Source organism: Bos taurus, chromosome 7 (genome assembly GCF_002263795.3).
Source record: "Bos taurus isolate L1 Dominette 01449 registration number 42190680 breed Hereford chromosome 7, ARS-UCD2.0, whole genome shotgun sequence".
Lineage (NCBI taxonomy): Eukaryota > Metazoa > Chordata > Mammalia > Artiodactyla > Bovidae > Bos > Bos taurus.
This window is the reverse complement of record NC_037334.1, coordinates 93753263-93780814: the sequence shown is the minus strand read 5'-3', so window position 1 is coordinate 93780814 and position 27552 is coordinate 93753263. Positions and strand designations below refer to the sequence as shown.

At 41.5% G+C, this 27552-nt stretch overlaps 1 protein-coding gene across 2 annotated transcripts in view; it reads left to right on the top strand.

Annotated features, from left to right (window-relative positions):
- The window catches only part of MCTP1 (multiple C2 and transmembrane domain containing 1), a 1071916-nt gene that overhangs the window by 811617 nt on the left and 232747 nt on the right, over positions 1-27552 (top strand). For both annotated transcript variants that reach the window (XM_059888261.1, XM_010807608.3), the window contains one exon: positions 6550-6689. In XM_059888261.1, coding sequence (XP_059744244.1) covers positions 6550-6689 — 140 coding nt within the window. The remainder of the gene's footprint in view (positions 1-6549; positions 6690-27552) is intronic.

Here is a 27552-nt window from a genome sequence, read left to right as displayed (position 1 = left end):
GTACCCATTATTGTAGATACTGTCAACTCTGAAAAAAATGAGACTGTGTAAGAGTATCCATCTACCTAGGTGGATAAAGTTATTAAAAATCAAAGCAAACCCTATATGTGAATGTGCAGATGAACCCTGTCTTATTTCTATTTATTGAATCATCTGTAACTATAAAGATCATAGAGACTTGGCTATACCCATTATATAGATTAAGATGTATGCAAGCATTTTCAATGTTATAAGTACATATAATTTGTACATTCTTGATTGAAATGGTGCAGCAAATATTTTGGATTTTTTATCTCCTCAAGCTCTTTTCCTAGGTACTAAAGAGAAAGATGATAGAACTGCTTTAAATATTTGTCTTATTTTCCTAGCACGATTTGGAAGGATTAGTTTTGGAAAGGCGAAAGTAGAATGGTAATACAGCTTTTCCTTCTCTGCTTTCATTTTCCTACTTTAGGGCTTTTACTCGGTTTCTCTTTAGTTATGCCCCTGCCTTTGTTCTCTGAATCATTTAACTTATGGTCTCTGGTATAAATTTGACCCAGTAATCCATGACAGGAACCATCTGGTCAAAATCAGTCCCCAGATACCTTAAATAACATGGCTCCAATTTGGGAATCAGCTTTGAGACCACAAACCTGAGTTTGGGTCAAAAACTTGGTATCCTCAATCAAGGAAGTTGAATAGAGCCAAACATCCTCAAGGCTGAAAATTACAACATACCCACCAAATATCAACCAGGTTGAATGAAAGAAACACAGGGTAGTGGAATAGCCAAGGATTTTAAAGTCAGGAAAACCTGGGTTCAAAGTCCAGTTGCCATGTTTATTAGCTAAATGACCTTACTGTATTTTCTCAGTTTTCCTGAAACAAACACTGAGATAAATCCCAAGTGCCTTCATGCATGTCATATTTTCTGTTGTTCAGTTGCTCAGTCGTGTCCAACTCTCTGCAACCCGGTGGACTGCAGTATGCCAGGCCTCCCTTTCCTTCACTAACTCCCAGAGTTTGCTCAAGCTCATGTTCATTGAGTTGATAATGCATCTAACCATCTCATCCTCTGTCGCCCCCTTCTCCTCTTGCCCTCAATCAATCCCAACATCAGAGTCTTTTCTGGTGAGTCAGCTCTTCACATCAGGTGGCTAAAGTAATGGAGCTTAAGCTTCCATATCAGTCCTTCCAGTGAGTATTCAGGACTGACTGACTTTAGGATTAACTGTTTTGATCTCCTTGCTGTCCAAGGGACACTCAAGAGTCTGCTCCAGCACCACAGTTTAAAAGCATCAATTTTTTAGTGCTCAGCCTTCTTTATGGTCCAGCTCTCACATCCATACATGACTCCTGATGTCTTATTTTATATTTCCCCAAGAAGCAGTCCTCGAGACAAGGAATGAGGTGAGAATAGTTTATTTTCTAAGTGGAAGAAACACTCGATGGGAGTAGATGAGACAAAGAAAGACAGCAGATCAAGAGCAGTGTAATCATAGGAGTAACTGGAACTTAAACCTTCTGGGGAAATTCTTGGAGCCAGTGTGAAAGGCATCTCACAGAGTTATTCTGCCAAAGGAACAAATATGCTGATGAATTTATTAGAAACTTTCTTCAGTTATCGGCTGAAGGCTACTCTGGAGGTGTTAATTTGCTGGCACTTCCAACCTGCCTTGTTGGAAGGTAGAGAAATGCAGATTCTGACAGCATAAGGCAGGTCAGTGCCAACTGAGTGGGAAGGGCAAGAGGACGTGGGGACACTGACATTTGGGCTAACCCTGGTACCACTAACATCCGCTACTCGTTATTTAAGTTCTCTGGAATTTATCGTTGATTCTTCAAGGTGTGATGGCTGGTGGAAAAAAAAAAAAAACAGTTTTATTATTCTTGAGTTAATGGGACAAACTAGCATATCCCTGGCTGTCGTTATTCCTGAGTCTGCAAGTTTTCATCATCATTACATTCCTCTACCACTTATTCTGGCTTCCCCTCCCCCTCGGTCATCTGTTGAGTGTGTTGCTTACCTAGCACAGACGTTGAGACCCTTCTTGAGATGCTGAACCATGACTGCCATTCCCTGATCAGAATGTGGTTACTTCGGCCACCTACTTATGCTTGTTAGCAGTCATGAGAGCATCATTTCTTGACTCCCTGGTGAATCCCTTGACATGCAAATATACGCCTCCCTGCTCCCCATGTCCAGTAGCGACTCTAGCTCCTCGGTGATAATCAGAGTTATCACCCTTACCGGTATAGTGGCTCCTTTCTTTGCCTGCTAGACTACAGGCATGGGAATCCAAAAATAACTGGATGATGGCAGGTATAACATTATATTTAGTAGAATTTTTCATGGTTCCCCTGGTAGGGCTTGCCTTCCTAAACTCACTCCACCATAGACACCAGGATCTCCACTTCCCCAGACACTGTGGGGAGTTATGGGAATAGAAAACATAAATTCCCAGTGGATAATCAGGAGCTCTGGTGAGAAGGTGGCTTCTAGTATCCTTCAGAGAGAACTCTCACCCTTAGCTCCTGGATTTATGTAGTTTATCTCTTAGGGACGTAGAACCATATAATGGCTGTTCATTTAAAGTAAATATCTAGTCTTGAAAAACAGCACCCAACATCGCTTGGTTTTATCCCAAGCTGTGTGTTTCAGAGTCCGTTCTAATGTTCCCCTATTCTGACAGCTTCTGCATGTTTTGTGTATAGTAGGGGCAGGGACCCCCAAGGTCATGTGACCTGAACAGTGAGGCTAATTGTATTGTAGTCTGACTTTCCTTTGGAGAAGAAAAAGGCACCCCACTTCAGTACTCTTGCCTGGAAAATCCCATAGACTGAGAAACCTGGGTAGGCTTATAGTCCATGGGGTCACAAAGAGTGGGACACGACTGAGCAGCTTCACTTCACTTCACTTCACTGACTTTACTACAGTCTTTTCTTACCCTGTGCTCCATGCACAGCTGTGGTTGAAAGTCAGGCCATTGTTCACTTATGGGTCTAGCATTTTTAAATTTTATATTGCGGTGTGACCATATGCTAAAAAATTGCAGAAATTGCAGATGAACTACTTGATGTGCTAGGCTTAGTTGCTCAGTCATGTCCAACTCTTTGCAACACCATGGACTGTAATCCTCCAGGCTCCCCTGTCCAGGGGGTTCTCCAGGCAAGAATACTGGAGTGGGTTGCCATGCTTGCCTCTAGGGGATCTTCCTAACCCAGGGATCAAACTCAGGTCTCCCACAATGCAGGCAGATTCTTTACCATCTGAGCCACCAGGGAAGCCCAAGAATACTGTAGTTGGTAGCCTATCCCTGCTCCAAACTACTTGATACATTTTCATAAAGTAAACACACCCAAATACAACCAAGATTTTTCACAGTGATTCCATAATAATTTGTTAGTTTCATAAACAGGTAATTTTTGAGCCCCTTTATTGCCTGGATTTGAAAGAGTTCTTAGGCCTCTTCATGCCCAGAAATGCAGCACTGTATGAGTATAAGCCTGATATAACCCAGCCATAAATTTGTCCTGTCTGCTAATGTAGGATTTACGAGTTCCAGTGGATTTATCAATTCTGTTCTCTTCTTTGTATTATAGTGGAATTCAACATGTACATATTTGATACATACATATATAAAAAAAATTTCCTTTTTGTCATTTTCTGTGAGGCTCATCTCACTTTCACAGCTCCACCAGCTCAAAGGATGAGGGAACATATGCTTCTCCGTATGCCCAGTGCAGACTCCTCAATGCATTTATTACTCGGAGCTCAGTGACTGAGGAATGTTTGTAATCTTTTATTTTTTTCTTATAGTGAGTCACTCTACTGTACATTTCAAAATCTGTGATAAGTGGAAAGATCCAAGAACTGAGGTACATTTCAACAAACAGCTTCCCATCTGGTAAACGAGAGGTTTTATTTATAACCAGGTATTCAGATACTGCTGTATGAAATGACATTCAAATTATCTTGCCTTATTCCGTGTCTGAAAGGCCTGAGCAAAAACATAACCCTTCCTCCAGTTCATTCTCCATACTGCAGCCAGGTCAGGAATCCCATCTGCCTTAAAACGCTTTAACAGGTCCAAAGTCTCCACCTTGGCTCCTCCATGATCTGGCCCCTGTCTCCTTCTTCAAACTGTCTCTCAACATCCCCTTCCTTTTCTAAACTCCATCGGATTGGATATTCCAGTTCATTAAATGTATCCTTCAAGTCAGCACTCAGCTCAAGCGAAACAGATAGGTAGGAAATGTTCAAAAACTAAGTCAATATTAATATGCAACTTACAATTAGCTGCTTTTCATCAAGTTTCTTGAAGTCAGCACTTGGGGTTTAGGATGGAAACAGGGACAGCCATTGGGAGGATATACTTCAATATTTCATTCCAAGGGGCTCACCAAGTGGATTCTTCCTTTGGTACCACATTTGGAATGACTGCAAGAACCAGACCAACCTGAGAACACCCAAAGGAATTCAGAGCTGCTGAACTGACCGACGTGCTTCCTCTGGTCTGAGAGCCAAATAACTCCCTGCTTTTCTCTTTGTTGCCCATCCAGGGCACAGGTTTTCCTAGCTAACACTGCCTCACCAGTTACTGGGGAGTTTCTCTGGTTGGAGTTAATGTTATCAGAGGCTCACACGGGAAGCCTGAGCTGGTCCAAAGCTCAGGTGATTTTGTGCATCGTAAGGTTGTGAGATGTTCCAAATGCCCAGCCGAGTCAAGGGGGAGATGTTTTGAAATTTCATTTTATGTCTTTAAATGCTCTCACTTTTGTTTAAACTAGCATTCTGGCAATGTATCCTCTTTTTTTTTTTTAAAGAGTTTGTCTATTTATGAGCAGATGAGTCAATCAGCTAACATTTACAGAGCCCTTAAATATGCTTACTTCTTTGGTAGGAGCTTTGCGGTATAAACTAAGTGTGCCCATGAGGCTTGAGTCTGAGTGGAGAGATAAAGCCTTTATTAATGAAATAATAAAGTGCTAAAATCTGTATACCCTGCTACCTGTGCTCCAAAAAGCACTGCCTTCCACAGTGGTTCTCAAACCCTGGTGTGCATCAGCATCTCCTGGAGAGGGCTTCTTAAAGTACAGATTTCTGGGGCCCATTCCCAGAATTACTCTTGGGATAAGACCTGGGAAATTGCATTTTTCACAAGTTCCCAGGTGATGCTGATGTTGTTGGTCCACGGCCCAGGCTTTGGAAAACTTTGGTCTAGACCATGTGGATGGTTTTCATCTTGAAGTGATGCCACAAATCATCTCTCCGCGATTTCCTTTGTTCTGCTTTCTCCCACCTAAAGCACACGTATGGTTCAGTCACACCTTGACATTGCTCCTTCCTTCCCGCTGCCACCCTCCTTATTCCCGCCATCCTTATGGCCACAGTCAGGCTAAGTTTGGTCATTTCCTGCACTTTGCTGTTGTTTTTGATGTTGTTCAGTTGATAAGTCATGTCCGACTCTTTTGCAACCCCACGGACTGTAGCCCACCAGCCTCCTCCATCCATGGGATTTCCCAGGCAAGAATACTGGAGTGGGTAAGCCGATCTGAGATGCTGTGACCTTTAGCCAATCTAAACTTTGAGACTTTAGAAGGAAAAAGGGAATAATGCTATCAGGTTTTAGTTTCTACCTCATTTCCTTATCTCCAGATTTATTGGTAAACGAATGTGGTGACCTGGGGGACCTGATTTTAATTTTCTGTTCACCGCAGATGACAGTTTCCCAAGTAGAAACTTGTTTGCTTTGGAATTACTTCTCTTTGATAAGCTGATTACCCTGGGGACATTCCCTGGTGGTCCAGTGGTTAGGATTTCACCCTCCTGTGCGGGAGCTGCAGGTTTGATCCTTGGAGGAGGAGCTCAGATCCCACGTGCCTTACTGCCACAACACTAAAACACAAAACAGAAGCAACACTGTAATAAATTCAATAAAGACTTTAATAATGGTCCACATCAGAAAAAAGTTCTTAAAAAAAAAAGACCAACTTATTACCCAAGTAGGTAGCAGTGTGACTCTTAAGAGTTGTTCTGATAATTGCCTGTTGACTTATGGCTTTTACATATTAAAAAATTAGATTATGGTTGATCTCTGACAGAAGCTTTGAATTCCTTTCATTTTATCAACAATCATAGTACATGGCAAATTAGCAGCTAAAACATACTGTAACATCTTTCCGTGAATAATGAAAGAAGTTCATAGCACATAGTAGGCACTCATGTATTTGTCAAATGAACAAATAAATGTGTTCAAAGATGCATAAATTATTTTTATTTTGCTCCATGAAACTAAAACATAGTTCTGTGAAATGTAGGCATGGTTATTTTGTATCAGTTTTAAAATTGGCAGGCTACCAAATGTTAATTTGCTTTTAGCTAGTAGAGATTAAATGTAATTCCTTCCCTGAGCAACCCTGAAGTAAGCAAGCATGAAAGCATTTTCACAGTAATCTGGGAGGAATTGACATTTAAAGGAGTTAGCATTACATCTGTACTTTAAAGCTATTAATTTCATAGATAAATTAACTTCATTACTCCATCTTTATCTTGCATTTTGAAAGGACTCCATCAGCTGGACGACTGACAGCCGAGGGTCAACTGAAACTGCTCTTATCCCAGCCAGGTTGTAATTGGAACCTGCTTCTGGAAACCCTACTGCATCACGATGGTCTTTTACTAAGAATCTTGCTAAAGAGCTCAAGTGAGTATTTGTAGTTTTGAGAATGTCCTGAAAAAACTCAGTCATTGTTCAAGTCGAATGGAATGTTTTTTCCTACTTGAATGTTGGTAGGGCAGTGATACCAACTGTGTTATACCAATAGGCAGTGGGGTTAGCAGCAGCAAAAATATTGAATCACTTTATAAACCTATCAGAAAGGTCTTCTTTCAGGGATAGTCTGAATGAGGGAAAACGATATTTTTATATGATACTGTTCTATCGTAACTGTCATAATATAAGAGATGTATCAATATTTGGGGTTTGAAATGCCTAAGAACATATTATGGGAACACAGTTATATGTCCAAAACAAGTCTCAGTTAGACCTGAGAGAGAGAGATTACGATTGTTTTTGACCCACATTAAGCACTTCAGTGGATCATGAAAAATGCTTATGTAACTTATGAACAAGCAAGTGTGGCTTGCCTCCGCGTCCACTGGGGCATGGAGAAGTAGTCGTGAGAAAATTATGAATGGAAATTGAGGAGTAATGGAAGCCCATACTTCTCTTAATTAGACTTTCTTTTCTCCCCTGTAAGCACTATTTTAGAAGATGGTAAGCAATGTTATGCCAATCTAACATTATGTCCTGCTGTTCTCCTGCTACATCTATAAAGGGTTTTCTAACCATCTTTACAACCCCTGTGCATTTCTTCTGCTATATACCACACAGATAGCCAGATTCATTTTATCAGTCATTAGGTTCAGTATAGTCTTCCCTATTCAAAATATTTTTTTCTCTCATCCCCCATCACTTACAGGAACAAATCCCTAAGCTTTGGCCGTTCAAGTATGACCCCAGACTAGTTTTGTAACCCCTTTCCCCACTGTTCCCTTGTGTGCACGTGCATGCACACACACGTATTCCAGCCATTGTCCACAGAACCCCACGTACACGCTGCGTCTAGGCTTCCCTGGTGGTTCTGGTATGGAATCTGCCTGCCATGCAAGAGACCACCGGCAATGCAGGAGATGCAGGTTGGATCCCTGGTTCTGGAAGGTCCCCTGGAGAAAGAAATGGCAATTCACTCCAATATTCCTGCCTGGAGAATCCCATGGACAGAGGAGCCTGGAGGACTACAGTTCATGGGGTTGCAAGAGTCGGACACGACTTAGTGACTAAATCACCACTGCCACCACATGTTCCTTCCACACTTTGCTCACCCATTTTTCCACCTTGAGAGACCCACCTAGCCTCCACCGGTGGACGAGGGCCTGCTAAGCTCTAGATCTCTGAACACTGTCTCACACTGATCTCTCCCTGCCTTGAACTTGACAGTGTCTGTTATGGCGGCTACTGCTCGTCACTTAGTCTGCCTTATATTGTTATTATATTTGTATGTTAACAAGGCAAAAGCTACCAGGCCCTACTGGCCTGTTGTATACAAAACGAGGTTCACCGCATCCCCTTCCAGATTGTTCCAGTCATTTCTGGAATATTTGCTTTCTCAGATCTGCCCACAACCAGTTCCCCATAGTTTTTTCTTCTGCATGCCTTGAGGTTTGTTTCCCAAAAACCACATAGAGGAGGTACCCTACTGCTGAGCCCTCTGCTTCTCTCCTGGCGCTCCCAAATCCAGAAATCTTGTGGTGCCAAAGGGCACTGTGAATCCTCCAGCCTCACCATGTTCCAAGCAGAGGTTTGGAGATTACCTCTCCTCCAACCCTGAATCGGACTTTATTCTCTGAGCCCCCGAGCCTTAAATCTCACAAAGTTCAACTGAAAGCAGGATCTTCAGCTTCAATATCTTGAACTCCACTCTCTTAAAGGGAAAACAGGTGCTAGGGGAATTAATTGGTCAAATAGCCAACATATATTGTTCACTTGTTAACTCTTAGGCACTCTGCAAGGCACTTCACATTTACTATCTAATTTGACTCTTAAAACCTATAAAGTAAGTATAATTATTTTCATCATGTTAAAAATAGCATTAGAGTTTAAGATACTGTTATTTGCCAAGAGACACATGTAGCTGAGAAATGGTGGGTAACCTGGAATTCTGAACCCAACCTGGCACGTTCTTTCCCTTACAATTCTATACAAATATTCTTGCAGATTAAGTCCTAGAGTGGGCCACGGGTATCTGGAAGAACTGTAATCTGTCCAGTCTCTCGTTGAATCAATCCAGACACCTCAATGCACATGCATGTAACTGCTCTTGCCAGCCAGGTAGTCAGTGATGATCACAGATTTTTATTTTTATATTTTCCTCAAGATAGCATGGTGCTTTTTACAGAAAAAGTGCAGGGATTGCTCAGCGATCAGTTGGGATATAAAATATGGAGTTTCACTTAAACTTTATAATCTGAACTTTCAGGTAAGGTGACTACTCAACATGGATAGTATCTGACATGGCTGGAGAGTTACTCTAATGTTAATATGATCATTGAAGCTCATGAACATGGTCCTAGAAGAGAAATAGTCTCCTTTTAATAGAGTTATATAGTTCAGCCTAGAAAAGCAATTGTGATAAAACACTGGGCTATTCTAATATAGCCACTAAGTACAGGGATAGTGATTGTGGTTAAATGAATAACCAGGTTTTCTTGCAAAAGAATTCTACATTTATATTACATCTACCTTTTGGATATATAACATGATGTTGTTTTTGAGGGACTTAAAAGTTATCAATGGTACCATACTGTAGCTTCTTCAGTTCTGGTTCTCATGGAATACAGAAGTGCATTTACCCAGCCTGCTAAAATATCTTACCAGTTTTTGCAAAGGTTGTTATGTTTGATCTTAGCTGCTTTGGTATTGTCTTGTATTAATTTTGTTAGCTACTTCATTAGCGTAAGGATGAAGTGACAGAATTTACTGATCAATTGATTGACTGACTTATTAAACTCCATTAGAAACCTTGTCACTTTAAGTTAGAAACAATATGCTCAGGGAATCTTATTAACTAGACTAAGGTCAAAATTATTATGCACCTAAAAATACATATGTAATATTTTTTCAGAGATTTTCTCTTCATTCAATATCATTTGGTAATTTAGAAGTTTGATCATATCTTTAGGAAAGCAAAATTTTAGAGTAAAATGTTCTGATTAGGTGTTTCAAACAACATAACTATTGGCCTGTTTATGGGAGACTTTTCTTTATGAATAGTCTCTTTTTAGTCTAATTGATAAAATTTAACTTTTGTTAAATTGGCTCAGGAATAAGAATGGAGATTATAAATATACATTTTTATTGAGTGTATTTTAAAAACAAAGTCCTCTTCACCCAATAAGCAATTATTAAATTCTGTTAGGTAAAGTTCTTTTTTTGGATAGACAACCATATATTATAAACATTAAAATATAAGGGGTTTGTGTCTGTAGCTTTAGGTCTTGCTCTCTGAAAATGAGCAAGTGGTGGAGTGACAGGTGATGGAAGTAAAGTCCGATGCTGTAAAGAACAATATTGCCTAGGAACCTGGAATGTGAGGTCCATGAATCAAGGTAAATTAGAAGTGGTCAAACAGGAGATGGCAAGAGTGAACATCGACATTCTAGAAATCAGTGAACTACAATGGACCGGAATGGGCAAATTTAATTCAGATGACCATTGTATCTTCTACTGTGTGCAAGAATCCCTTAGAAGAAATGGAATAGCCCTCACAGTCAACAAAGGAGTCCAAAACACAGTACTTGGGGATAATACCAAAAATGACAGAATGATCTCTGTTCGTTTCTAATGCAAACCATTCATATGACAGTAATTCAAGCCCATGCCCAAACCACTAATGCTGAAAAGCTGAAGTTGAACAGTTCTGTGAAGACCTATAAGACCTTCTAGAACTAACACCCAAAAAAGATGTCCATTTAATCAGAGGTGACCTAAATGCAAAAGTAGGAAATCAAGAGATACCTAGGTAACAGGAGAGTTTGGCCTTGGAGTAGAAAATGAGGCAGGGCAAAGGCTCACAGTTTTGCCAAGACAGCACACTGATCATACCAAACACCCTCTTCCAACAACACAGGAGAAGACTCTACACATGGACATCACCAGATGGTTGATACCGAAATCATATTGATTACATTATTTGCAGCCAAAGATGGAGAAGCTCCATACAGTCAACAAAAACATGACCAGGAGCTCACTGTGACTCAGATCATGAACTCCTTATGGCAAAATTGAGACTGAAATTGAAGAAAGTAGGGAAAACCACTACACAATTCAGGTATGACCCAAATCAAATCCCTTATGATTATACAGTGGAAATGACAAATAGATTCAAGGGATTAGATCTGATAGACAGAGTGCCTGAAGAACAATGGACCGAGGTTCATAACATTGTACAGGAAGCAGTGATCAAAACCATCAACAAGAAGAAGAAATGCAAAAGGCAAAATGGTTGTCTGATGAAGCCTTACAAAGAGCTGAGAAAAGAAGAGAAGCAAAAGGTAAAGGAGAAAAGGAAAAATATAAGCATCTGAATACAGAGTTCCAAAGCATAGCAAGGAGAAATAAGAAAGCCTTCCTAACTGATCAGTGCAAAGAAATAGAGGAAAATAATAGAATGGGAAAGACTAGAGATCTCTTGAAGATATTTAGAGATACCAAGCAAACATTTCATGCAAAGATGGGCACAATAAAGGACAAAAATGCTGTGGACCTAACAAAAGGAGAAAATATTAAGAAAAGGTGGCAAGAATACATAGAAGAACTATACAAAAAAGATCTTCATGACCCAGATAACCACGATAGTGTGATTACTCACTAGAGCCAGACATGCTGGAATGCTAAGTAAAATGGGCCTTAGGAAGCATCACTGTGAACAAAGCTAGTGGAGGTGATGGAATTCCAGTTGAGCTATTTCAAATCCTAAAAGATGATGCTGTGAAAGTGCTGCACTCAATATGCCAGCAAATTTGGAAAACTCAGCAGGACTGGAAAGGTCAGTTTTCATTCCAATCCCAAAGAAAGACAATGCCAAAAATGTTCAAACTACCACACAATTGCACTCATCTCACACGCTAGTAAAGTAATGCTCAAAATTCTCCAAGCTAGGCTTCAGCAGTATATGAACCAAGAACTTTCAGCTGATCAAGCTGGATTTAGAAAAGGCAGAGGAACCAGAGATCAAATTGCCAACATCTACTGGATCATAGAAAAAAGCAAGAGAGTTCCAGAAAAATATCTACTTCGGCTTTATTGACTATGCTAAAGCCTTTTTCTGTGTGGATCACAACAAACTGGAAAATTCCTTCAAGATATGGAAATAGTAGACCTCCTGACCTTCCTTCTGAGAAATCTATATGCAAGTCAAGAGGCAACAGTTAGAACCGGACATGGAACTACAGACTGGTTCCAAATTGGGAAAGGAGTACATCAGGCTGTATATTGTCACCCTGCTTGTTTAACTTATATGCAGAGTACAGCATCTGAAAGGCCTGGCTGGATGAAAAACAAGCTGGAATCAAGATTCCAAAGAGAAATATCAATAACCTCATATATGCAGATGACACCACCCTAATGGAAGAAAGTGAAGAGGAACTAAAAAGCCTCTTGATGAATGTGAAAGAAGAGTGTGAAAAAGTTGACTTAAAATTCAACTTTCAGAAAGCTAAAATCATGGCATCTGTCCCATCACTCCATGGCAAATTGATGGGGAAACAATGGAAGCAGTGACATACTTTATTTTCTTGGGTTCCAAAATCACTGCAGATGGTAGCTGCAGCCATGAAACTTAAAGATGTTTGCTCCTTAGAAGATAAGCTATGACTTACCTAGACAGCATATTAAAAAGCAGAGTCATTACTTTGCAACAAAGGTCTGTATAGTCAAAGCTATGATTTTTCCAGTAGTTACGTATGGATGTGAGAGTTGGACTATAAAGAGGGCTGAGCACCGAAGAATTGATGCTTTCGTACTGTGGTGTTAGAGAAGACTCTTGAGAGTCCCTTGGACAGCAAGGAGATCAAACCAGTCCATCCTAAAGGAAATCAGTTTTGAATATTCATTGGGAAGACTGATGCTGAAGCTGAAAGTCCAATACTTTGGCCACCTGATGGGAAGAGCTGACTTGTTGAAAAGACCCTGATGCTGGGAAAGATTGAAGGCAGGAGGAGAAGGGGATGACAGTGGATGAGATGGTTGAATGGCATCGCCAACTCTATGGACTTGAGTTTGAGCAAGCCCTGGGAGTTAGTGATGCACAGGGGAGCGTGGCGTGCCGCAGTCAGTGGGGTCACAAAGAGTCAAACATGGCGGAACCACTGAACTGAACTATGAAAATGATTTACCAGAATTTCTATTTATTTTAAAAAGAATCAGCAGAGTATATACAGAAATAACTTTTTTGTAATATGAGGTACAACTCACTGAGTGTCAGAAAATAGCAAAATTTAATAAATAAATATATAGTAAACTTTTAATTTATAATATGTGCTTCATGGGCTGCAAGCTTCTAGGAAGTTTGGCTAAGGTTCAGTGGACTTGAGAAGGTAATGTTTGTTGGTTTTATTTTTAAGATGGGATATTCTAAATTTGAAGGAAAAAACCTCAGATTTTAAATGTATAAGACATTATTTTGGATTATTGATGTTAAAAACCCAAGGCAGTTGTTTTGGCATTACCTCACTGAGGCCACATGGCCTTAACCAGTGTCTGACTTGTGACATCAAAGGAACAAATTTCTGGCAATTTCCCAGTTGTTCACAGTTGGCCTTTTCCTGCTAGTGACATTTGAATGAAGTGTGACTAACCCTCTTTCCTTTGCCCATTGCGCCAAGAATGATCCTCAGTAAAATTTCTTGGCTTCTGGTGATTTTCAGTTGTAATATAACAACCACAACAAACTAGAAAATACATCATTTTTAACATGTTCCAGACACTGCCTCTAAGTACTTTAAATGTGTTCACTCACTGAATCCTCAAAACAACTCTGTGTGGCAGGTACAATTATCATCTCCATTTTATAGAGGCAGAAGGTAAGACAGAGAAATCAAGTCATTTGTCCACGTTACATGCCTCATAATTGGCAAAGCAGGATTTAAGGCAAAACTGGTGTTCAGAGACTGTGCCTTCACCCACCACACCGCAGGGCATCGCAGCAGAGCCACAGAAAGCTCACAAAATTACAGAGAGGCTCAATTCATGAAAGCTATCAGGAACCTCTGTCGTGGATAATGTTGGTAGTACATTCTGTACTTTTCAACCATGTAACACAGTGCCTAAGGGTAATCAAGAAACAGATCTACAGAAAATTCTATATAAATCACTGCTACCACTACAAAGGGTTGGTTAACTTAAAATGAAGGAAAATGTTGGTTGCTCAGTCATTTTCTACTCTTTGCAACTCCATGGACTGTAGTCCGTGACTACTGCCAGACTCCTCTGTCCATGGAATTATCAAGGCAGGAATACAGGATTGTGTACATAGACGCACTATACAAAAATGATCTTCATGACCCAGATAACCATGATGGTGTGATCACTCACCTAGAGTCAGACATCCTGGAATGTGAAGTCAAGTGGGCCTTAGGAAGCATCACTATGAACAAAGCTAGTGTAGGTGATGGAATTCCAGTTGAGCTCTTTCAAATCCTAAAAGATGATGCTGTGAAAGTGCTGCACTCAATATGCCAGCAAATTTGAAAAACTCAGCAGTGGCTACAAGACTGGAAAAAGTCAGTTTTCATTCTAATCCCTAAGAAAGGCAATGCCAAAGAATGTTCAAACTACTGCACAATTGCACTCATCTCACACACTAGCAAAGTAATGCTCAAAATTCTCCAAGCCAGGTTTCAACAATACGTGAACTGTGAATTTCCAGATGATCAAGGTAGATTTAGAAAAGGCAGAGGAACCAGAGATCCAATATCCGTTGGATCATCAAAAAAGCAAGAGTTCCAGAAAAATATCTACTTCTGTTTTATTGATTACGCCAAAGCCTTTGACTGTGTGGATCACAACAAACTATGGAAAATTCTGAAAGAAATGGGAATACCAGACCTTCCTCCTGAGAAAACTGTATGCAGGTCCAGAGAAACAGAACTGGACATGGAACAACAGACTAGTTCCAAATTGGGAAAGGAGTACGTCAAGCCTGTATATTGTCACCCTGCTTATTTAACATATATGCAGAGTACATCATGCAAAATGCCAGGCTGGAGGAAGCACAAGGTGGAGTCAAGACTGCCAGGAGAAATATCAATAACCTCAGATATGCAGATGACACAGCCTTATGGCAGAAAGTGAAGAAGAACTAAAGAACCTGTTGATGAAAGTGAAAGAGGAGCATGAGAAAGCTGTCTTAAAACTCAACATTCAGAAAACGAAGATCATGGCGTCTGGTCCCATCACTTCATAGCAAATAGATGGGGAAACAGTGACAGAGTTTATTATCTTGGACTCCAAAATCACTGCAGATGGTGATTGCAGCCATGAAATTAAAAGACGCTTACTCCTTGGAAGAAAAGCTATGACCAACACGTAGACAGCATATTAAAAAGCAGAGAAATTACTTTGCCAACAAAGGTCTGTCTCGTCAAAGCTATGGTTTTTCCAGTAGTCATGTATGGATATGAGAGTTGGAGTATAAAGAAAGCTGAAAAAAAAAAAAAAAAAAGAAAGCTGAGCACCAAAGAATTGATGCTTTTAAACTGTGGTGTTGGAGAACTCTTGAGAGTCTCCTGGACAGCAAGAAGATTAAAGCAGTCTACCCTAAAGGAAATCAATCCTGAATATTCATTGGAAGCTGAAGCTGAAACTCCAATACTTTAGAAGCTGAAACTCCAATACTTTAGAAGCTGAAACTCCAATACTTTGGCCACCTGATGTGAAGAACTGACTCATTGGAATAGACACTGATGCTGGGAAAGATTGATGGCAGGAGGAGAAGAGGAAGATAAAGTATGAGATGGTTGGATAGCATTACCAATTCGATGTACATGAGTTTGAGCAAGCACCAGGAGTTGGTGATGGACAGGGAAGCTTGGCGTGTTGTAGTCCATGGGTTGCAAAGAGTCGGACATGCTGAGCAACTGAACTGGGCCATTCCCTTCTCCTAGGGGTCTTCTCAACCTAGAGATCAAACCAAGGTCTCCTGCATTACAGGTGTGTTCTTTACCATCTGAGCCACCTGGGAAGCCAGATCAACTCAAATTCTCTATTTTCTTAGTCTTTTGGATAATAAGGAATATTATGGCAGAGCCTTTGTGTTTTATTGTACATCGTGTGTGTGTGTGTGTGTGTGTGTGTGTGTTTCACTTTATGTGTGACTAAAATGCCATTTTATAGCTGTCTTGGAAAGAAGTAACCAAAACTAAAATGCTCCCTCATGGTACCCTTTGCACTCCTAACTTTAATGTCCTTGGTTACTTTTTCTAGTGACAATGTCTGTATTCTCATTTTTTCAATATATTTTTTTTCTTTCCTTGATTTGTACCATATTCTTACTTAGAACAGTGGAGTTATATTTGTAGTTTTTGCCTTAAGTCTTTCCAACCAAGGCTCCTATCCACCAATGATGACAGACTAGCCTAGAATATTATTATAGAATTATAATTATTATTATAGAATAATATAGAATTATTCAGGTCCCAGAGACAGTTGTCATCTAGGGTCTGTGCTGAGTCTGCATGAGGGTAGGGTGACTGTAGGGCATGATAACATAAACCAAGGCTTCCGAACTTTGTAGTGCGGGTAGCTGTTTAAAACTGCAGATTTTGATTTTAGGTCTTGTTGGGGTGGGGGGTACCTGAAATTCTGCTTTTCTAACAAGCTGCCAGGTAATACTGCTCTTGATGCTGCTGGTGCCTGGACCACCTTTTGAGAAGCAAGGCCATCATATAAAGTTTCTATTGCTATCATTGGCAAAAAATTGGGGTATGTGATTTATCTTTCCAAAGAATTATGTTTTTAAAGAGACATAATTTACTTAAGATTATTTATAATCCATTTATCAGAACGTTCACAGTAGTCACAAAGCTTGTTCTTATTTGAATACAGGTCTGATTATGTCACTTCTTCTCTGCTAAAAACCTTTAGTGACTGCCCACTACTTATAGAGGTGTTTGTAAACGATGTTGTTGCACAGTCCTAAATTGTGTCTGACTCTTTTGCGACCCCATGGGCTGTAGCCCACAAGGCTCCTCTGTCCATAGGATTTTCCAGGCAAGAATCCTAGAATGGGTTGCCATTTCTAGGGGGTCTTCCCAACCTAGGGATCAAACCTGTGTCTCCTGCATCTTCTGCATTGCAGGTGGATTGTTTAACCCTGAGCCACCAGGGAAGCCCGCTTATAGAGTATGGACCCTAATCCTTTAGACACAAGCAGTGTACTTTGTACTCTGGAGATGATTGACTTGCCCAGAATCTTGTCCTGCTCTTCACCAGTTTAACATGCATATTCTGGTCTAGGTTGCACATCTTGCTGCTGCTGCTAAGTCACTTCAGTTGTGTCCGACTCTGTGCGACCCCATAGACGGCAGCTCACCAGGCTCCCCTGTCCCTGGGATTCTCCAGGCAAGAACACTGGAATGGGTTGCCATTTTCTTCTCCAGTGAGAAGAAAGATTGAAGGCAGGAGGAGAAGGGGACGACAGAGGATGAGATGGTGGATGGCATCACCAACTCAATGGACATGGGTTTGAGCAAGCTCCAGGAGTTGATGATGGACAGGGAGGCCTAGGGTGCTGCAGTCCATAGGGTCACAAAGAGTCAGACACGACTGAGCGATTGAACAACAACAGTCTCCATCACAGCGACCAAACTCTACCATTATAGCAGGACCATACATAAGCAAATGATGTGACTGCAGTGGAGGAAGGTTTTCCTCAACCGTTTTAGGGTCACTGGCTGGTTTGAAAATTAAACTAACAAAGAGAGAGTGACAGGAGAAAAGCACATGTATTTATTTAATATAAGTTTTACATGACACAGGATCCTTCCTAAGAAAGTAAAGATCCAGAGAAACAGAAAATGTCATTAGGCTAGGTTTGGCTTAGAGGGTAAAGCATCTGCCTGCAATGCAGGAGACCCGGGTTCGATCCCTGGGTTGGGAAGATCCCCTGGAGAAGGAAATGGCACCCCACTCCAGTACTCTTGCCTGGAAAATCCTATAGAGGGAGGAGCGTCGTAGGCTACAGTCCATGGGGTCACAAAGAGTCGGACAAAACTGAGCAACGACACATAATGAAGAATGGATAGTCGTGGAGAAATACAATAGGTCAAGTAATGTGAGGTAACTGTAAGAAAACTGGGGAAAACTTAGCAAGGCTTATTTGCTAGGATTCTTCTCAGTGTCCTTTTGACTTCAGAGATAAGGATGCACCTGTTCCCCTCGTATAGGGAGGGGAGCTATACCAGAGACGTGAGCATTTTATGACACGTTTCAAGGAGAAGGGCAGCAGGGAATCAGAGTGACCTTCCTGCTTCTGCTCTTTTCTTAACTCCGTTAACTTAAAATATTAAGAATATCAAAATGCCTTCTTTTGATGTAGCATTCTTGAACTCCACCACCAATACTCCATTAACATTTTTTTTATGGACACTGAAATTTGAATTTTGCCTATATTTTGTGTTACAAATCATATTCTACTTTTGATTCTTTTTCAACCATTTACAAAAGTAAAAAAACATTCTTGGCTTTGGGCCTTCCTGAAACAGGAATCATGCTGGTCATGTCCCCAGGGCTGTAGTTGTCAAGCCTTGTTCAGGAATATTGTGCAGCACTCAGGTGCTCACATTTCTGCAAGGTGGTCATTTGGCGAGAAGACCCACATATAGACTTCAGTTCAGTCACTCAGTCGTGTCCAACTCTTTGCGACCCATGGACTGCCGCACACTAGGCTTCCCTGTCCATCACCAAGTCCTGGAGCTTGCTCAAACTCATGTCCATTGAGTCAGTGATGCCATCCTACCATCTCAACTTCTGTCGTCCCCTTCTCCTCCCACCTTCAATCTTTCCCAGCATCAGGGTCTTTCCAATGAATCAGGTGGGCAAGGGATTGGAGTTTCAGCTTCAGCATCAGTCCTTCCAATGAATATTCAGGACTGATTTCTTTTAGGATGGACTAGTTGGATCTCCTTGCTGTCCAAGGGACTCTGAAGAGTCTTCTCCAACACCACAGTTCAAGAGCATCAATTCTTCGGCACTCAGCTTTTTTTATAATCCAACTCTCACATCCATACATGACCACTGGAAAAACCATAGCTTTGACTAGATGGACCTTTGTTGGCAAAGTAATGACACTGCTTTTTTAATAAGTTGTTTAGGTTGGTCATAGCTTTTCTTCGAAGGAGCAAGCGTCTTTCAGTTTCATGGCTGCATTCACCATCTACAGTGATTTTGGAGCGCAAGAAAATAAAGTCTCTCATTGTTTCCATTTTTTTCCCCATCTATTTTCCATGAAGTGATGGGATCAGATGCCATGATCATAGTTTTCTGAATGTTGAGTTTTAAGCCAGCTTTTTCACGCTCCTCTTTCACTTTCATCAAGAGGCTCTTTAATTCTTCTTTGTTTTCTGCCTTAGGGTGGTGTTATCTGCATATCTGAGGTTATTGATATTTCTCCCAGCAATCTTGATTCTAGCTTGTGCTTCATCCAGCTCAATATTTTGCATGATGTACTCTGCATTAAGTTAAATAAGCAAGGTGACAAAATGCAGCTTTGACATATTCCTTTCCCGAGTTGGAACCAGTCTGTTGTTCTATATCCAGTTCTAACTCTTGCTTCTTGACCTGCATACAGATTTCTCAGGTGGAAGGTATGGTGGTCTAGTATCCCATCTCTTGAAGAATTTTCCACAGTTTGTTGTGATCCACAAAGTGAAAGGCTTAGATATAGTCAATAAAGCCAAAGTAGATGTTTTTCTGGAACTCTCTTGCTTTTTTGATGATCCAACTGTGTTGGTAACTTGATCTCTGGTTCCTCTGCCTTTTCTAAATCCACTTTGAACATCTGGAAGTTCACAGTTCACATACTGTTGAAGCCTGGTCACCTTTTGGTGAAGGTCTTGTAAGTCTTCACAGAACCATTCAACTTCAGCTTTTCTGCATTAGTGGTTGGGGCATAGACTTGGATTAATGTTATATTGAATGGTTTGTGTTGGAAACAAACAGAGATCATTCTGTCATTTTTGGTATTGCCCCCAAGTACTTTGTTTTGGACTCTTTTGTTGACTATGAGAGCTACTCCATTTCTTTCTAAGGGATTTATGAGCACAGTAGCAGATACAATGGTCATCTGATTTAAATTTGCCCATTCCGGTCCATTGTAGTTCACTGATTCCTAAAATGTCCATGTTCACTCTTGCCATCTCCTGTTTGACCACTTCCAATTTACCTTGATTCATGGACCTAACATTCCAGGTTCCTAGGTAATATTGTTCTTTACAGCATCGGACTTTACTTCCATCACCAGTCCCATCCACAACTGGGTGTTGTTTTTGCTTTGGCTCCGCCTCTTCATTCTTTCTGGAGTTACTTCTCCACTCTTCTCCAGTAGCATATTGGGCACCTACCAACCTGGGGAGTTCCTCTTTCAGTGTCCTATCTTTTTGCCTTCTTATGCTGTTCATGGGGTTCTCAAGGCAGGAATACTGAAGTGATTTGCCCTTCCCTTCTGTAGTGGAGCACGTTTTGTCATAACTCTCCACCATGTCCCGTCCAGCTTGGGTGGCCCTACACAGCATGGCTCTTAGTTTCATTGAGTTAGACAAGGCTGTGGTCCATAGACCTAGCATTGTGCTTTTAACTCCTCTTCCATGGTCTGAGTAGACATTCCTGCTGGACAGATAGGCATGGTGTCTACCTGACAGAGGAAATTTCCCTTTGAAATATTAATACCTTTTGCTCAGTGGACTTTGTGCTTATTCAAGAGCACAAGTGAAGCTCAAAACTCTTTTCTTCGTCCTTAAGTCTGCCAGTTGCAGAATTTGGACCAACAGTCCACCTGTGCTTAATGGTCTTTCCTTGGCACAAACTGCTTAAGTGGCAAATGCCCACTGATGAGTCAAAGTGATATGAAGTGAAAACCGAGCCATACCTTGCTTGAATGAATTGGGTATGTGTAGCTTGGAGAAGAAAAAAACTAGAGGAGTCAGGATAACTACATTGAAATATTTTAAGTCATCATGTAGAAAAAAAATGAAAAAACAAAACTATGCTATTCAATTTTGCAAGTGGACATGGTTGGGAATAAGTTAAAAGGAAATGGATTTTGCCTGTCAACCAAAACACCGAATGGTCATCTGTAATGATAACTGAGGATGTTGTTTACAACTCTGTGTGTCTTTTCTCTGTTCACCTAAAGAGACTAGCCTAGATTTCTGTGGACCTTTCTAATAAGTGTTCTGTCTCTGTTTTTTAAATGCAAGAAGCAGTTTGGTAACTTGAGCTGTCCAAAGCAGTAGACAGCCAGCTGCCTTGAATGGTGGTGGATAGCCTACTCCTGAAAGGATTCTAAAGGAAGCTAGGTCAGCATTGTCACAGATGCTAGAAGGCTTTTTATTCATTTACTCCACAAGTATTTATTCAGTTATTGACTAAATAATGGAGCTCCGTGTAAGGTGTCTGCCAACCATATGACCTCATTATGTTTCTTAATCAGTTAGAAGTTGGCGTTAATCTGTAGGGTAAAAATCAAAGTTTTAAAGACCTATCTTGGCTGTGCTTGTTAGTCTTGCCAGCACCTACTGCTGAAGCAAAATTCCTCTTTGCTCCACAAATGATTTGTTTGAATTCAAATTAAATACAACTTTGATAACCTGCTTTGTAATTTCTTTTCCAGTTGAGAATGTTCTTATGCAGAATAGCCCTTTGTTCTTTCACCTGTTCCTTTTCCATTTAAGCTGCTCACTTTGATTTGCAAACCTAAAAGGCTTGTAGTTAATGTAAGAGACTCTTTGCAAACATAATTCCTAGATTCAGTTTTATTGAATAGCACTCTTGCTAGATGCAATACTAGAAAAGGGTTTCATGGTCAAAAATGCTTAGAAACACCACATATATACTAAAATGCCTTCTTAGAGAGTCACAGAGCTCATGAATAATAAAAGGCTATGAAAAATCCTGCAAAAAACCAAAGTGTTTACTATTGTTGAAGCCAGCACTTCCCAGAACATATGTGCTACCCATTAACATCCCACAAATGCACTTTGGAATATCCTACCTTCTAGAGAGCATAAGGAAGGACTTCAGTAGATACAGGTCAAAACAGACAGAACTGTTTGAAATTGCCTATCTACGTTTACTAATGTGTAAATAAAACAAAATAATTTTTGAACATACACAATTGCCTGTGTATGCCATGTACAGGTTATCAGATTTCAAGGAACTGGAATCAGTTGCTCAGTCATAAATCTTTATTGAATGTAGCTATTTTCTTGATTATTTTAAAAACGCTTTTCTCTCCTTCATTTCATTAAGGGTCAGCCTCTTTAAGACTTGGTTTCTTCGTTTATTAAAAAGAAAATGGAATTTTTACAAGGCTCAAAATAAATGTGAAATTGTATGTGAAATGCTTAGCATAGAGCTTGTACCATTGCAGATATTCAATAAAGACCTGCTGCTCATCTCTCCACCGTCATAGTCCAGAATTTAGGACTCTGGGTATTCAAAAGAGCTCGAAACCCAATGTCCAATGATTATTTAGGTTTTGAGGAAAAAGCATAGGATAAGTTGTAACTGGTGAACTTCAATTTATATACAAGCATTTTAGAACGTAAAGCAACATAATAATAATTCCTAGGAAAAAAACTTGGTCCAGAGGATCTCTAAAAAGAATGATATTTTTGATCTTCATATATTTAAGCTCCATTTCCTCAGATGTCTTTTTAAAGATTTCACATTTTATCAGAATAAGTTGGGGTGAAAGTGAAAGTCGCTCAGTCATGTCCGGCTCTTTGCAACCCCATGGACTGTCCATGGAATTCTCCAGGCCAGAATCCTGGAGTGGGTAGCCTTTCCCTTCTCCAGGGATCGAACCCAGGTCTCCTGCATTGCAGGTGGATTCTTTACCATCTGAGCCACAAGGGAAGCATAAGTTGGGTGGGGGGCAGTAATAAGTCATATTTATTGAAAGCTTGTGAATAATTGGCAGGTTGTGGGTCAGGCCACTCAAGATGGCTGCTCTGTTGTTCTGTGTTTGCTTCCCCTGCCCAGCCAGTGCCTGCTTCACCTAAACCCTATGCACAGGACTGACCTTCCTACTTTGCCCTGGGCTCCAGCTGCTGATTGTTCTTGTCTAGGGAGCGGTAAGTTTCCCTGGTAACTAATGAGCCACCTAACGCCAGCTCCCTGACAGCGGGCAATCTCCGCTTCTCTCTGGAAGTCAGGACTGCCGCCGTGTCCCGCCCGCAGCCTGCTGCACATGGTGAGGCCCGTGGTGAGGTGTTGTTCCAGGACCTTGCTCCAGACCTGTAAGCTCTCCCGTCCACTAACCAGGGTCGCCAGCCCCCAGACTGTGGGCCAGGACCAGCCTGCATACTGTTAGGAACCAGGCAGCTCTGCAGGAGGTGAGCAGTGGGCAAGTGAGTGATGCTTCTTCACCTGCCCCTCCCCATCGCTCCCATGACCACCTGAACCACCCCCCTGTCCCCAGCCCGGGAAAAATGGTCTTCCAAGAAACCAGTCCTTGGTGCCAAAAAGGTTAGGGACCGCTGCGTTAAACCATTGATCTTTCTGTCTCTGACTCCTGGCTCTTTGGCCTTGAAGCTGGGCAAGTACAGGCTCTGTAGACCTGTGGGGTGCAGCCCAACAGAGGTCGCAAAGAGTCGGAAATGACCAAGAGACTTCACTCACTTTTTCAGTTTTATTGCTGTTAATTTCCATAGTGATCTAGGCTGCGGCGTTCAGATCTAGTGCTTCTCTGAAACAATGTTCATGTGATGCTCCACCCCCTTTTTCTCTGGTGTTAATTTATTGGCCTGGTGTCCCAGGTTTTAGGTCCTTGTTTTATACACTGCATTTTCTGTCTGTGCACTTTCTGGCTCATCCCTATGTCTAATGTGCGTCTTTCTGTCTCTTCTCTTGGTTGGGGATGCTCCTGAGGGTCTGGTTAATCCAATTCCGAGCTCATGGCACACTCTTTCCCAGCATTACGGCCAAATCCATTTAGTGACTCAGCAGGAGCTTGTCATTAACAGCAATTCTTGTGGAAAGCAAAAATTAAGCAGTCGTGGAAAGAAGAGAGCTGGGGCACCACAGATGTGTGAATCTTCGGAAGCAGTAAACACAGCCTCCCGATGGCTTGGTGGTCGACTTCCTTTCCTGACACCACCCTTCCTCGGAAGCACGAACAAGTTCTCTTCTCACAAGGAGTTTAAAATAATGTCTGCAGTGGAAAGGGCCCTTCAATGTTATTGAAAAGACAACCTGTTCCCAAATCTTTTATTTGTTTATGTAATATAGGAACTGTTTGACAGATAAAGGAGAAGGCAGACGGAATTCGAAAGAGTAGCTTTATTATTGACAAAACCTGGGGTCAGAGAATACCCTTTCAAATATGTGACTTGCCAACACTACTCCATGATTGAGCCGGTCCCTTTATCCCTCCAAAGGTCCCAGCTTTCCACTCTCCACCACCAATGACCAACAGAGCCAAAACACACAGGACTCCCTTGCTGTGGCAGAGCCTTCCCTGATGGACTTAACGGAGGGGGCAGGGGCCAGAATGCACCCCCTGTAGTCAGGCAGGCCGCACAAGCCAACCCAACCCTGCCTTGTCTCCCCTATCAGGCAAGAAGACACTTGCCTCTACCCTTCTACATTCTTCCGGCGAGCCCAGGAAATAAACTGGAGATCAACAGGAGACAAACCAAAGGTTGATAACGTGCATACATGGACTCAGGCTTCCCAGGTGGCCCAGTAGTAAAGAATCCACCTGCCACTGCAGGAGACACAGGAGACTCTGGTTCGATCCCTGGGTTGGAAAGATCCCCTGGAGAAGGAAATGGCAACCCACTCCTGTATTCTTGCCTGGGAAATTCCATAGACAGAGGAGGCAGGCTACAGTCCCATGCAGTCACAGAGCATCAGACATGACTGAGTGACTAACACACCCACACCCACCCACCCACCCGGAAAAACTGAGTAACTCACCTAAATGGCTGAAGTTAACATTAGTCCCTCAGTCGTATCCAACTCTTTGCAACCCCATGAACTATAGCCCACTAGGCTCCTCTGTCCATGGGATTCTCCAGGCAAGAATACTGGAGTGGATTGCCATTTCCTTCTCCAGGGGATCTTCCTGACCCAGAGATAGAGCCCATGTCTCCTGCATTGCAGGCACATTTGATATCACCCTCAGCTAAAGATAGAAAAGGATGTTGAGGGTGGGGAGAGTCAGTTAAGGGAGGTTACCAGCAGAAGCAAAGTTGATCAGGGTAAGGTCATTATCCAGGTTTAAGTCAGTGCCTTTTCCATTGATAAGAGTTTCTACAGAGTTGGTAGTTCTCCTCTTCCAGGTACAATAAGACTCCCTTAACAAATGGAGATTTCCCTTACAAATCGATTGTTTCTTAAGGGTAACTCCTACTTGGTTTTCAGAGTTTTTGCCTTGTATGCTGTTTCTTAAAAACTAATCAGCTTAAAATAATTAATATGTCAAAGAGACACATCTTAGGGTGGCAAATTCTGCTGCCCTACATTAGGAACAGAGAAGAAGGGACTCAATGGAAGGACAAATCAACCTTTGATACATTATGGAAAGGGAGATGGGGGCAAGGACCCAGTTATTTCATTACATCTAACAATTTAGAGAAGGGATTAAAAATTGCTAAGGCATTGAGCCTGGGGATGAACAGACAATAGTGGTATCCTAGACAAAAATAGGAAACACAGCAAAGAGAATGAAAGAGAAAGATCAGAGCTGGAGATGGAGAACTGGAAACGTAAAAAAGATCTTTGAAATGAAAGGATAACAGAATTAGTAAGCCAGGTGTAAAGCTGTGATATGAGGCTGGAAGAAGGCTTAGGCCAAGATTCTAAGGGACCCCCCACCCCAACTCCCACTGTTGTTCAGTCGCCAAGTCGTGACTGACTCTGCAACCGCATGGACTGCAGCACACCAGACTTCCCTGTCCTTCACTGTTTCCTGGAGATTGCTCAAAATCATGTCCATTGAGTCGATGATGCCATCCAACCATCTCATCCTCTGTCCCCCCTTCTCCTTTTGCCCTCAATCTTTCCCAGCATTGGGGTCTTTTCCAATAAATTGGCTCTTCACATCAGGTGGTACTTCAGTTTCAGCATCAGTCTTTCCAATAAATATTCAGGGTCGATTTACTTTAGGATTGACTGGCTTGATCTCCTTGCTGACCAAGGGATTCTCAAGAGACTTCTCCAACACCATAATTCGAAAGCATCAATTCTTCAGTGCTCAGCCTTCTTTCTGGTAAAATTGTCATATCTGTACAAGTGAAAGTTGCTCAGTTGTGTCCGACTCTTTGCGATCCCATGGACTATAGCCTGCCAGGCTCCTCTGTCCATGGAATTCTCCAGGCCAGAATACTGGAGTAGGTAGCCATTCCCTTCTCCAGGGGATCTTCCCAACCCAGGGATTGAACCCAGGTCTCCTGTATTGCAGGCAGATTCTTTACCATCTGAGCCACCAGGGAAGCCCTATCCATATATGGCCACTGGAAAAACCATAGCTTTGACTACATGGACCTTTGTTGGCAAAGTGATGTCTCTGCTTTTCAATACACTGTCTAGGTTTTTCTTAGCTTTTCTTCCAAGGAGCAGGTGTCTCTTAATTTCACGGCTACAGTCACCATCCACAGTGATTTTGGAACCCAAGAAAATCTCTCAGTGCTTCCACGTTTCTGCTTCTATTTGCCATGAAGTAATGGAGCCAGATGCCATGATCTGTTTTTTGAATGTTGAGTTTTAAGCCAGCTTTTTCCCTCTCCTCTTTCGCCTTCATCAGGAGGCTCTTTAGAGTATTATGAGGATGAAATTAGACATAAAGTAGCTCGTGTGATGTTCAGCATAGTGTGCCTTGTGGGTAGTAACTCTGCTTTTATGGAGTTGGTATAAATCTCAATTCATAAACTCAGATACACAAGGAATATCCAAGTCACTTTTTGTCTTCAAACCAATTTCATGAAGATTCTGAGCCCCAACTGCCTGGCTGGTAGGATTTTTAACTGTAGCTATTATTAGGACTTCCACCTTTACCCCAGGGGAGTACAGAAGTCCCCTGTGAGACTGTATCAATTTTCAATTATCTGGTCACTCTGGTTACAGGTGCACAGGTACACTTTTTTATTTCCTCTCCAAGCACTCCTGCCAAGCACAGCAGTCAGGTATGGTTTGAAACCTTTGATGAGACTGAGAACCCGTGTCAAGGATCCAGGGTCCCTCCTTGCCTCCCCCAGACAAGCCTCACTGTGCACTGCCTTCCAGGAAAGTGCCTGTAGCCCAAGACATCGCTCTCCAATGCCAGAGGTCTCCTCTCTCCCGACCCTCACCCCTGGCCCCTGCCGGACACATATGATTCCACTTTCATATCATCTGGCCGTACCAATACTATGATTCATAAAAAGTGGCTTTTTTCCTTTAGTTCAAACTAATAACTATTCAGTGGATTTAGCTTTTCTTTGTTTCTTTCATTCTTTTTTTTTTAATCTAGGAGGGCAACTGACTTCAGTCTGTTTGTGCTTTCCAAAGAGCAAAAACCCCTGAGGCAAGTAAACAGAAATAGACTACTTTCTTCAAAGCAAGGGAAAATAGAAATAAAAAATATCCATTGACATGTCTTGACACATTTAGCTGGTAATAGCAACAATGGTAATGCACCTCATTATTTTTATTATAATATTCCTCATATCCATCCCCTTTCTCCGTCTCTATTGTCAGTACATGATTCATGGGGCCTTCATTTTTCAGGCTGTGTTAATTGTCCAGT